Below are 14,894 nucleotides of genomic sequence, written 5' to 3' on the forward strand. Positions count from 1 at the left end.
ATGGCAGACGGATAGATGGATGGACAGATGGATGGATGGATGATAGATAGAACAATGGATGGGTGGATGGATGATAGATAAAATGATGGCAGACGGATAGATGGATGGACAGATGGATGGATGGATTGACAGATGGATGGATGGATGATAGATAGAACAATGGACAGATGGATGGGTGGGTGGATGATAGATAGAATGATGGCAGACGGATAGATGGATGGACGGATGGATGGATGATAGACAGAACAATGGATGGGTGGATGGATGATAGATAGAATGATGGCAGATGGATAGATGGATGGACAGATGGATGGATGGATGATAGATAGAACAATGGATGGGTGGGTGGATGATAGATAGAATGATGGCAGACGGATAGATGGATGGACAGATGGATGGATGGATGATAGATAGAACAATGGATGGGTGGATGGATGATAGATAGAATGATGGCGGACGGATGGATGGTTGGATAGATAGATGGACGGATGGATGGATTGACAGATGGATGTATGGATGATAGATAGAACAATGGACAGATGGATGGGTGGGTGGATGATAGATAGAATGATGGATGGATGATTGATAGAACAATGGACGGATGGATGGATGAATGGATGATAGAGAGAGGACAGATGGACGGATGGGTGGGTGGATGATAGAACGATGGACAGATAGATGATAGAAGGATGGATGGATGATCAATGAGTGAATGGATGGAAGGACAGATGGATGATAGATAGAATGATGGCAGACGGATGGATGGATGGACAGATGGATGGATGGATTGACAGATGGATGGATGGATGATAGATAGAACAATGGACAGATGGATGGGTGGGTGGATGATAGAATAATGGATAGATGATAGATAGAACAATGGACGGATGGATGGGTGGGTGGATGATAGAATGATGGACAGATGGACAGACAGATGGATGGATGGATGGATGGATGATAGATAGATGATGGACGGATGGATGGATGGGTAGGTGGATGATAGAATGAAGGACAGACGGACCGATGGATGGATGGATGGATGGATGGATGATATATAGACGATGGACAGATGGATGATGAATGGGTGAATGGATAGAAGGACAGATGGATGATAGATAGAACGATGGACAGACGGATGGATGAATGATAGATAGAAAAATGGACAGATGGACAGATGGATGGATGGATGATAGATAGAACAATGGACAGATGGATGGATGGATGGATGAATGATAGATAGACGATGGACAGATAGATGGGTGGGTGGATGATAGAACGATGGACAGATGGATGGATGGATGATAGATAGAACAATGGACAGATGGACAGACAGATGGATGAATGATAGATAGACGATGGACAGATAGATGGGTGGGTGGATGATAGAACGATGGACAGATGGATGGATGGATGATAGATAGAATGATGGCGGACGGATGGATGGATGGACAGATGGATGGATGGATTGACAGATGGATGGATGGATGATAGATAGAACAATGGACAGATGGATGGGTGGGTGGATGATAGATAGAATGATGGCAGACGGATAGATGGATGGACAGATGGATGGATGGATGATAGATAGAACAATGGATGGGTGGATGGATGATAGATAGAATGATGGCGGACGGATGGATGGTTGGATAGATAGATGGACGGATGGATGGATTGACAGATGGATGTATGGATGATAGATAGAACAATGGACAGATGGATGGGTGGGTGGATGATAGATAGAATGATGGATGGATGATTGATAGAACAATGGACGGATGGATGGATGAATGGATGATAGAGAGACGATAGATGGACGGATGGGTGGGTGGATGATAGAACGATGGACAGATAGATGATAGATAGAACGACGGACAGATGGATGGATAGATGATAGATAGAACAATGGACGGATGGATGGGTGGGTGGATGATAGAATGATGGACAGATGGACGGACAGATGGATGGATGGATGGATGATAGATAGATGATGGACGGATGGATGGATGGGTAGGTGGATGATAGAATGAAGGACAGACGGACCGATGGATGGATGGATGGATGATATATAGACGATGGACGGATGGATGATGAATGGGTGAATGGATAGAAGGACAGATGGATGATAGATAGAACGATGGACAGATGGACAGACGGATGGATGAATGATAGATAAAACAATGGACAGATGGACAGATGGATGGATGGATGATAGATAGAACAATGGACAGATGGATGGATGGATGGATGAATGATAGATAGACGATGGACCGATAGATGGGTGGGTGGATGATAGGATGATGGACAGACGGATGAATGGATGATAGATAGAACAATGGACAGATGGACAGACAGATGGATGAATGATAGATAGACGATGGACAGATAGATGGGTGGGTGGATGATAGATAGAATGATGGCAGACGGATAGATGGATGGACAGATGGATGGATGGATGATAGATAGAACAATGGATGGGTGGATGGATGATAGATAGAATGATGGCGGACGGATGGATGGTTGGATAGATAGATGGACGGATGGATGGATTGACAGATGGATGTATGGATGATAGATAGAACAATGGACAGATGGATGGGTGGGTGGATGATAGATAGAATGATGGATGGATGATTGATAGAACAATGGACGGATGGATGGATGAATGGATGATAGAGAGACGATAGATGGACGGATGGGTGGGTGGATGATAGAACGATGGACAGATAGATGATAGATAGAACGATGGACAGATGGATGGATAGATGATAGATAGAACAATGGACGGATGGACAGACAGATGGATGGATGGATGGATGGATGGATGATAGATAGATGATGGACGGATGGATGGATGGGTAGGTGGATGACAGAATGAAGGACAGACGGACCGATGGATGGATGGATGGATGGATGATATATAGACGATGGACGGATGGATGATGAATGGGTGAATGGATAGAAGGACAGATGGATGATAGATAGAACGATGGACAGATGGACAGACAGATGGATGAATGATAGATAGAACAATGGACAGATGGACAGATGGATGGATGGATGATAGATAGACGATGGACAGATAGATGGGTGGGTGGATGATAGGATGATGGACAGACGGATGAATGGATGATAGATAGAACAATGGACAGATGGATGGATGGATGGATGAATGATAGATAGACGATGGACAGATAGATGGGTGGGTGGATGATAGGATGATGGACAGACGGATGAATGGATGATAGATAGAACAATGGACAGATGGACAGACAGATGGATGGATGATAGATAGACGATGGACAGATAGATGGGTGGGTGGATGATAGGATGATGGACAGACGGATGAATGGATGATAGATAGAACAATGGACAGATGGACAGACAGATGGATGGATGATAGATAGATGATGGACAGATAGATGGGTGGGTGGATGATAGGATGATGGACAGACGGATGAATGGATGATAGATAGAACAATGGACAGATGGACAGACAGATGGATGGATGATAGATAGACGATGGACAGATAGATGGGTGGGTGGATGATAGAACGATGGACAGATGGACAGACGGATGTATGGATAAACAGAACGATGGATGAATGGATGCTTTTGGAAAAGAGCTGACAGATTTTTCACCTTTTTATCAATCCTCTCTCTCTTTCGCTCCTAATTTTGATTAAATTAAGTCTTCAGCAATGATTAACTTTCATTAGCGTTGTCACAGCGGTACAGTTATAGACCCCTGAAGCGTTCACCTATAGTATAAAGCACTTTCCCCCTCAACCGACCCCACTGAACAACAGACTTCAGCCACATACAGCTGCAGTATGTGAAAGCATTATATTCCCGGGTGGTGTAAAATGATTGATGTTTATCATGTTTATCATATTCAGCAGAGAGCAGCGCTCCATACAATCTTCATGGCACTCACAGCAATAAACCAGAGCACTGTCCTCTCTCAGTCCACTCGAGACCTTTCTAATTAAATAATGCTCTCCAGAAAACATTAAGAGCTCAAGATAGCTAATGACGCCATTGAGTTTCATCACAAGAGGAGCTCATTTATAAAAATTTGTGCTGCGAAAATACCAGCACAGCAGATTCGACCTGTGCAAATATATTTTGTGGTGTTGGCTGAGGCAAGCATCACTATTACAGTTGCTCATAGTTAGTGTTGGTGACTTGAATAACATGTTTGTTAGACCTCAAGAAAGGAGGTTAAGCTCCCTTTAAAGTATACTCAGTTTTGGATTTAACCCTACAAACAGTGTGTGACCTCGTTCCATCGTCTTCAGTGACTCTCCTCATAGTCATTACATTTTAGGTTTCAGACAATGTTCTGATTTCTCGTTTTGTCCCGACACGTGTCAGCTACGTAACCCGTACGTGACGTAATTGCTGTAGCCGTAAACTCATTACGTGCACGGAAAGACTTTCTTGCATTTCCTGCGACACGCACCTGATTGTCTAGATGCAGAATGTGGAGCGGAGGGGGGAGGGGCCGGGTCGGAATATCGCGTGCCCGGTCCCCAATCGGCCTGATGAGGCGCGCGAGGGATAAAGGCGGCCGGTGACAATGGTTCGAGAGAGAGAGAATTACGGGCATGTCCGTCGTGTGTGTGTTTATGTCCTTGTTTTAAGTTTCTCATTAAAATATTATTTATGTTGACAAGCCGGTTCTCGCCTCCTCCTTGCCCATCCTTTAACTGTGTTACATTGGTGCCGAAACCCGGGAATGAGGAGGGATGCCTGTCGCAGAGTCCACGACACTGCCATCCACCCTGGGGAGCGCCGCTGCCATCTGCCGGGTGACGGAGTAGCCCGACTGCCCGGATGCAGGGAAGCCGCTGCAGGGGGCGGAGGAGTGCCCTACCATCCCCAGAGACGCGGAGGGGTCGAGGGAGACCGCCGTCCGCGAGGGGAGGAGGGAAGAAACTCTCCGACCGCCCGGAGCAGTAGAGCCGCTGCCAGGGGCGGAGGAGTGTCCCCATTTGCTGCCAGAAAAGCGGAGGGGCGTTCTGCCCACTGGGGGTCGAAGGTTTCACTCCGGTTCGCCCGGGGTTGGAGCGGCTGTCGTCCGCCTGAGTGTGGAGGAGTGTTCGAGGACCACGCGACGGTACATCAGAGAACCGGTGAGTGAGCTTTTTCTCCCTCTCCTCTTTCTCTCTCCTTTTCCCTTGCCTATTTTTTTCTTCCCCTCCTGTCTCCTCCCAGGGCGAGGAAGGCGGGGATGACCATGCGGGACGCAAGATACACCCCGCCCCAGGGATATGGGGGGGGGTGTAGGTCATGCCGGTGGCGGAATATCACGCGCCCGGTCCCCAATCGGCCTGATGAGGCGCGCAAGGGATAAAGGCGGCCGGTGACGATGGTTCGAGAGAGAGAGAATTACGGGCATGTCCGTCGTGTGTGTCTTTATGTCCTTGTTTTAAGTTTCTCATTAAAATATTATTTATGTTGACAAGCCGGTTCTCGCCTCCTCCTTGCCCATCCTTTAACTGTGTTACACAGAACATTGGCTAAATATCGAGTTTTTTTCTATAAATTGCCCGGCCCCATCTGTAAGTGTTTTTGATTCAAATAAAGTCCTCTACAAAATGAATATATCATGGCAAACATACTCAGTCAATTCATAACACAAAGAACTGTTTCCACACAAAAGCAGTTGATGCAGCGGTCTGAGGCTTCTTCTCCATTCACTTACATTCAAACAGCTCTCGTAGTTGACCGCGGTTGACGTATCTGAACCAGCCGAATGAGGCATCTACCTATGTATATCTATGGCACTGAGTGTTTCAGGATGTAGATTCAAAACAATTGACTCATGAGTTGTTAGACCAGGAGTCATACTACACTGGTCATTCTGAATCGGAGCTCTATTTCCACATCTCCAAAGGTTGTGCAAGCCACTAATTAAATGGGAAGGTGACGGCTTTTAACAAGGATTATTAGTCACCTTGGTTGGATTTTTCTCACCACTTTAACTACCCACTTCTGTGCACTTAAAATACATGCGACAAAGTCTCGGCATGCAAGGAGAATGGCAGAGAAAGACTTATGTTATGTCATGAATTTGAACGAGGCCCTTTCCATGTAACGTAGACGGGTTGTGACCTCACACTGCAGGTAGCTGAGGTGCTGAGTGCCTCGCATGCCTCAACTGGACACGTAACCATGCCAGTGCTGGTCCGATCTGCAAACCACATGCTAAAAATAAAGCATTATCTCAGGCAGCTGAATAGCATTATCATATGCTAGCTTTGACGAAACAACAGGTGGCAAATGTGTCCGTCAGTCAGGGTTAGCAAAGCCTGAAGAAACATCTCAAAAACCAAACAAACAACGAACAAAGCTATCCTGCCTGCAGGACAATCATGTCATTATGAGAAAGTGTCAACGTGCCACCTGAGAAAGTAAAGCAATGAACTTTACGTCATTTGAAAGTACTTTTCCAATCATTTTTTTCAAACTTTTTATTTTAATAAGATTTATGCATTTTAATTTCATAACAACCAGAGAAATCTTTTATAAAATACAATTAAAACATTAAACATTTTAAGTTGAATTCATCTAATTGTGCTCAGTCTTACACAAATGGGCTAAAATGAGGTTTTGAGTGTAGTTTGAGGTTCTGTGAAATTCACATAAAATTAAATACATAAAACTTTATTCATGAGAATAATACACTACTAATATAGTGGCTACAAATATGAGACGCTACAGAACACAGCTTTTATTGTTCACTATCTTTGATTCCCTTGTGCAAAGAGAAATCTGAGTTTTTTCTAAAACTATATTCTATTTGACACCTGTTAAAAACTCAAAAGGCGGCACTATATCATTAAAGAAGTTTACGTTCAAAACGTTAAATTCTCTGCATGCATAAGTCAGGCATATGAGGTATTGTTTGAAAGCTAAACTAAAAGAATCAGAACTTTTCAGAGATACTTAAAATAAGGCCTCAAAACATTCACGTTGAAAATTAGCGCCCCCTAGAGGTAATGGGGTATAAATATTTATAATAAAATAAAGGTTCTTCCCATAGCACATAAATGGGCAAGTCATATATCAAATGAAAGCTCTCACTCTCAGGAATGTGACTGTATGGTTGATTTTGTTGCCCTAATACCACACTTAAAAAGATTTTCAAAAGAATCACAATGTGAAATATGATTTCTGTAAGTCATCAAATACAAACAAGTCGTTTATACTCCAATAACTGCTGCTGTAAGCTCCAAGTACTTTATATCTGCTTTTACCTTAGGGAGTTCCCTAAAAATGAGCCATTGTTTTCTTGTCTGTGAGCTTGTGTGAATAATATCTTGTTATATCTTAGACGTCTAGAGCAAGATTGAGCTTGTAGTCCACTCAGAGGCCGAGATATTCAATGAAATAATGAGGGTGTTGCTTGAACTGAACATTAGACTGAATGTCTATGGACGAGCACATCTGTGACTGATGTAGAGTGAACAGAACCAGAATATCATGTTTACAAAGTTAGGAAAACAACAACAGCAACAAACACATACAATATTATTTATATATAACTGGAGTTTTTTATATTATTTTCAGGTTCTCTGAAAAATGAGCCCAATTTTTTTGCAATTAGTCCACAGTAAGTGTGAATTGTGAGCTTTTAAATTTAAGTGTGAAAAATTGCGGGCGGCAGCCCAAAAATGCACCAGAGTTTAAGGGGTTAAACCCCTGACCTCTCGCCGTTTGCCTATCACAGCTGTGATTTTGACAGATGTAATGTGAGCTATATGATGCTAGATGCAAATGATGTGATTTTTATCCCCTCTGAATTACAGAAATAATAACAGATATTCAACTTTGGGTTAAATTTGCATAAAGATTTGAGGATTGATTAAAGATTTCAAGTATGACCTCTTACAAACACAATTTAAAAGTGACAATAACAGAAGCGTTTTCTCCCATGTTTCTTATGTTTTCCCCCAAGGCCTCTTATTTTGAAAGTGTTTTGTTATGGTAAATGGTCTGCACTTATATAGCGCCTTTTTGACCTTAGCGGTATTCAAAGTGCTTTTCACTGCATCTCATTCACCCATTCACACACACATTCACACACCAATGACGGCAGAGCTGTATGCTAGGTGCTAGTCTGCCATTGGGAGCAACTTGAGGTTCAGTGTCTTGCCCAAGGACACTTTGGCATGTGGAGTCATGTGGGCCGGGAATCGAACTGCGGGGAAATTTGTTTTGTGAATTATACAGCGTGACTGTCTGGTTGCGGAAGTAAAACATTCATTTTTTCCATTGCCATTTTTAATGATAACTTACAGTATAAACAATTAAAGACCTACTTTGAGCTCTATACTACCCATGATCCTGAGGGGGAAATCCTCCAATCAGAGAATCACGGTGAACAAAGCGCACCAAAAGAGCTCTGCAGCGACCACCCACTCCAATGATGCACTGTGAATGTGAAATCGAATTGTTCTCCCTACACTCTCAAACTATTTATACATAGTATAAAACCATCACAAGAGACATTTATAAACCAGGCTTATGCAATTTCATAGAAATATTAATACATTTTAGTGATTTATTTGAAGATATTTTTTGTTTACTTTTGTCCAATAAACTATTTTGGTACAGTGTTGCGTTGCCAATTGATGTCCAATGTAAAATCAAAGTCTTAAACCAAACGAGAACTGCCCTACTGCACACCTCCACCCAATGGTCTATATATAAAACGCCCTGCTGCCAATTTTGTCCGGTTGCTTGGAAGCAGAATGGTGGTATAATTCACATGCTCTGCTCCCGCAGGATTCCGTAGAATGCCGAGTCTCCTGCCCATGACACTTATGACACTTGTTCTCCACATCAAACACTAGTGATTAGCATGAAAGCACTTTTAATGATCTAAATGTTTGAATAATTCCGCTCTTTGAACAGGGATCAGAGCTGAATTAGTGTTTATTCTAGATGTATTTGATTGTTATTTTCATGGTCAACTATGAACACATGACGATTTATAGGATTTCTAGTGGATAAATTGATTTATCATATTATCAAAGCTAATGCAGCTACACAAAAGCTATGATGGAATTTAAAAACACTATAACCCAATAATTAACATGTAGTAACATATATATAATACTATAATAAACATGTAGTAACATATATATAATACTATAATAAACATGTAGTAACATATATAATACTATAATTACCATGTAATAACATAATATAATACTATAATTAACATGTAGTAACATATCTATTATACTATAATTAACATGTAATAACATATAATATAATACTATAATTAACATGTAGTAACATATATGTTATTATAATTAACATGTAGTATCATTTATTATACTATAATTAACATGTAGTAACATATTTATTATACTATAATTAACATGTAATAACATATAATATAATACTATAATTAACATGTAATAACATATAATATAATACTATAATTAACATGTAATAACATATATAATACTATAATTACCATGTAATAACATATAATATAATACTATAATTACCATGTAGTAACATATTTATTATACTACAATTAACATGTAGTAACATATTTATTATACTATAATTAACATGTAATAACATATAATAATAATACTATAATTAACATGTAGTAACTTAAGTTATTATAATTAACATGTAGTAACATTATACTATAATTAACATGTAGCAACATATTTATTATACTATAATTAACATGTAGTAACATATATATTATAATTAACATGTAGTAACATATATATAATACTATAATTAACATGTAGTAACATATAATATAATACTATAATTAACATGTAGTAACATATATATTATTATAATTAACATGTAGTAACATATATATAATACTATAATTAACATGTAGTAATATATATAATACATAATTAACATGTAGTAACATATTTATAATACTATAATTAACATGTAGTAAAATATATATAATACTATAATTAACATGTAGTAACATATAATATAATACTATAATTAACATGTAGTAACATATATATATATAATACATAATTAACATGTAGTAACATATATAATACTATAATTAACATGTAGTAACATATTTATAATACTATAATTAACATGTAGTAAAATATATATAATACTATAATTAACATGTAGTAACATATAATATAATACTATAATTAACATGTAGTAACATATATATATAATGCTATAATAAACATGTAGCCCTTTGAAAGATGGGCACTTACACTTGTCCCGATAATTTTTCACCCCAAAATAAATAATTTATTTGATATTATTTTAATTGAATTAAACTTAAGAACATTTTTCTGACCCTCTCTTATTATAGTGATGTTAGCGATTCAATGTCATAACCATTTGTTACAACCTTTGTGTCTTCTAACAACTTTACTTCAGTTGAAAATTGACCATCAAATCCTGTCTGAAACAGTTTCTCTTTTGATTAAAATCAGCAAAAATCATAATAAATAATTGGTAAATATTAAGTGTGATCTCTTAGTAAAGTAACAGCACACCTTTCCTCAACAACACACGTGATTTGAGAGATCATTCATGTCTGGAGCACAAACGCAGCAGGACAAGTTACACGCTGAATGTTTCAGCACACAAACAGGCTCAGCGTAATCAAATGAACCAATGGATTGTTTGCCATTCAAATGCATTATGGCATTTTGTTCAAATTTAAAACACCGTAACTAACTCACTGCATGTACATGTCACGCCCGTGGCCTTTGTAAATTCTTCCACAGTATCTGAGTGACAAGTCTGGACTGTCTAAATATAGCCACATTTAAACAACGGTAAAACTATTTGACCTTTAACTACCGTATGCAAATGAGCTCATGCAGGAAAGATCAGGTGGCAATATTTGAGCGACGGCACACATCTGCAGCGTTTATGAAATGTTAGTCAGTATATCACGAATGATTCTTTCCTCCCTGCAGTGCCACAATCACTCGTCCAGCAACATCTCCAAACGCAAAGGCAACACCTGTCCATGTGTCAGAGTGAATAGAAAACCCCTCATACTGACAGACACGCCAACATGTCCTACGTGTCTCTGTGTGTGTACAACACAAATTCTCCAACCTCACATTTACATGCATCAATCGCTCTGGTCAAACTGTCTGCTCTCGTCTCTGTACCAGTGGCTCAGTTCTGTAATAATGATATATATATACTAAAATGATCATTTTGGTAACTTTAAAAGTAATTAATTATAAATATAGTAATTTTACCAGTTATTTTAACCTGTACTCCTCTGCAATTTTTGTCAAATTTAAAAGCTCACCATTCACACATACATTGGACAAATTGCCCCACCCGGATAAGACTCCAATTATTCATAAATAATATTGTATGTGTTTATAATCTTATAATAAAGAGAACAATTTATTTTTTGGTGACTTTGTAAGCACTGTAAGCATGTAATTCTGGTTCTGTTCACTCTATCTCACCTTGAAAAGTCTCTTATTATTCCACTAGATGGCAGCATGCACTAGAATTCTTTTTCTCTCCATCACAATACACAGATGTGAACTGTAGGGGGCGCTCTAACACATTATACCCCTCACAGATGTGAACTGTAGGGGGCGCGCTAACACATTATACCCCTCACAGATGTGAACTGTAGGGGGCGCTCTAACACATTATACCCCTCACAGATGTGAACTGTAGGGGGCGCTCTAACACATTTTACCCCTCACAGATGTGAACTGTAGGGGGCGCTCTAACACATTTTACCCCTAACAGATGTGAACTGTAGGGGGCGCTCTAACACATTATACCCCTCACAGATGTGAACTGTAGGGGGCGCTCTAACACAGATGTGCTCGTCCATAGACATTCAGTCTAATGTTCGGTTCAAGCAACACCCTCATTATTTCATTGAATATCTCGGCCTCTGAGTGGACTACAAGCTCAATCTAAGTGTCATCAGAAAGCTGAGATCCTCCCCTTTGTGATGATACATAGCATTATATCAACAATGGTCGAAAACATTTGATTCGTTGATTTGTTTTGCATGCCTTTTGTTCTGGACGGCACATTTTGTTCTGGACATCTAAGACATAACATTGGATTATTCACACAAGCAAGCTCACAGACAAGTAAACAATGGCTCATTTGTTTGAAAACTTCCTAAGGTAAAAGCAAATAGCAGTTATCAGAGCATAAATGAGATGTTTGTATTTGATGGTTTACAGAAATCAAATTTCACTTTGTGATGCTTTTGAAAATCTTTTGAACTGTGTAATTAGTGCAACAAAATAAACTGCACAGTCACATTCCTGAGAGTGAGAGCTTTCATTTGATATGTGACTTGTCCATTTATGTGCTATGTGAAGGACTTTAATTTTATATAAATATTTCAACCCCATTACCTCTAGGGGGCGCAAATTTTCAACGCAAATGTTTTCAGGTCTCATTTTGTCATTTATAGTAACATAAATGCAGAAGTGATGTTATCTCTGAATAGTTCAGATTCTAATGGTGCGTTCACATAAAACGTGAATTTTCGCCTTGCATTGCTCGAGCGAGTTTGACCGCTGTGTTATAAATTTGTGTTAAATCTTTCGTTTGCGCAGGTTAGTGTGAACCCATGAGTATTCCTGGTTCTCTTCCAAAAAAGCACAGGAGGAGGGGCTTCAACGACTTGGTTCATAGTAATGTACAACCAATAGCTGAAATCAAGTAGACGCGCATATTTTCAGAACTTACCAGGTCGTCCAACTTCCGTCTCTGTACATGTATGACGTTGTGTCACACAATTCTGGGTGCCAACACACGCTACAACAATGTTTTCATCAATTTTTCCAGATTTCTTCTGCTACGTCATTACTTTTTTAAATTTCTGAATGTTTACTTTAATACTTAACACTACTGTTAAAAACTTAAAGTGGTGTTTTCTTCATTTGTTTATTTCTGCTATTGCTCTAAATGTATTACTTACTGTTTACTTTATCTTAAAAAATTACTTGAGAACTTGAAACAACGTTTACTGGAGTTAGTTAGTATTTTGAGAATTTTTGTATTTTGAGTATTTTGAGTATTTTGAGTAGTTTGAGTATTTTAAGTAGTTTGAGTAGTTTCAGTATTTTGAGTAGTTTGAGTAGTTTGAGTATTTTGAGTAGTTTGAGTAGTTTGAGTATTTTGAGTAGTTTGAGTAGTTTGAGTAGTTTGAGTATTGAGAATCATCAAATGTATTTCATATGAAAAAAAATTGACATTATGGGCTCTATTTTCAAGCAACATCAAATTTTCGTAATTCTAAGTGCAATTTTCGTACCAGCATAAAGCGCAAGTGGGCGTAGGTAGGAGTGTTTGTGGTAACTAGGGCTGGACTGGTAATCTGGCATACCGGGCATTTTTCCGGTGGGCCAACACACTTTTGGTCCGATCAGGGGTGTAATGGCCATTGTGAGAACCGATCGGGCTGGTGGTTCGGCCGCGAAACGTTCCGAATGGGCCGCGATAAGCAACAATGAGCCGCCGCGTTAAGCAGTACATACCACGAAACGGCACCGCGATATGCAGAAAAGGACAGCGAATACGTCCCCCACTGTCTGACCCTCACTGATGTGAGCACGGGACTTCAAATGACTAATGACACATCTGAGGAATATTCTTGACATGAAGCCACCAAAAGGAAAACTTAAAGAGACTATGAATGACACAATGATCTGTTTGTTACTAGTATACAAGGAAAAACAGCAACATAATCCCATTGTCATATATGCATATATGTAGTCTGCAGATTCAATTAACTGTTGTATCAAACGAGTTATTGCGATCACAGCTCTATTACCACTGAGCCCGAGAGCAAAACACTTCACCACAAACACTCAAGGAGCAATTAGTGTTTATGAAACTTCTGATTAAAAACCAGCCACTAACAATTAAACATATTATACGTCTTTACAATAAGTAAGTTCAACATTGTGTGCATTAATTATCTTGGTCCAAAATCAAAATCAAAATACATCGTTTTAATGACTAGGTCAGTTCGTTTTGTTCATTCAACTTTAATCAGTTTGGACGAGTTTCAAACAGAGTTTACCAGGTAAATGGTTTGGGTTAATCAGAGGTGGTGTAAATATTTCCCTCGGCTCTAATAACACGTTGGCTTTATGAAACCTCATCTGACATGAGCTTTGAGAGCATTTCAAAACACACACACAGGCTACGAGCAGAATGGAAATTAGCGTGGCCTTCTATTACAAGTAGGACATTGGAGATTTCGAATTTCAGAGTTGAACAGTTAAAGCACCTCGGCAACTTACCACGAGGTTCCCGATAACCATGACCAGCATAAAGACCAGGAGGCACAGCGGCTGTCCAGCCACTTCCATACAGTCCCACATGGTCTCGATCCATTCTCCGCACAACACCCGGAACACGATGAGAAATGAGTGAAAGAAGTCCTTCATGTGCCAGCGCGGCAGCGTACAGTCCTTTGAGATCTTACACACGCACGACTCGTAGTTCTTGCCGAACAGTTGCATGCCGACCACGGCGAAGATGAAGACGATGATGGCCAGCACCAGTGTGAGGTTTCCCAAAGCTCCTACCGAATTCCCAATGATCTTTATCAGCGTGTTCAGGGTCGGCCATGACTTCGCCAGCTTGAAGACCCTCAGCTGTAGAGGAACACGAAGAAGAGTTTTCAATGGCATTTCATTATAAACGTGGTAATGGAGAACATTTTTTAACTGCTCTGTTTTCGGTGGAGGAAAGCTAGTGTGGATGAGAGGCGTACTGTATAAGTGTGCACAATTATTAGGCAACTCAATTACAAAAATAATTTCTCAATTGTTTATCCTCCATTTTTAGAGGAGGTGCAACAAATAAGTGACACAAAATGACAATTAAATAACATTTTTGGC

The 14,894-nt window shown here is 39.6% G+C and overlaps 1 protein-coding gene across 1 annotated transcript in view; it reads right to left on the reverse strand.

Moving 5' to 3' along the window:
• Positions 1-14,894, reverse strand: part of LOC127634602 (sodium channel protein type 4 subunit alpha-like) — a 192,123-nt gene that overhangs the window by 74,593 nt on the left and 102,636 nt on the right. The window contains exon 16 of the mRNA XM_052114210.1: positions 14,292-14,648. Coding sequence (XP_051970170.1) covers positions 14,292-14,648 — 357 coding nt within the window. The remainder of the gene's footprint in view (positions 1-14,291; positions 14,649-14,894) is intronic.

This window comes from Xyrauchen texanus, chromosome 41, assembly GCF_025860055.1.
Source record: "Xyrauchen texanus isolate HMW12.3.18 chromosome 41, RBS_HiC_50CHRs, whole genome shotgun sequence".
NCBI classification, from domain to species: Eukaryota; Metazoa; Chordata; class Actinopteri; order Cypriniformes; family Catostomidae; genus Xyrauchen; species Xyrauchen texanus.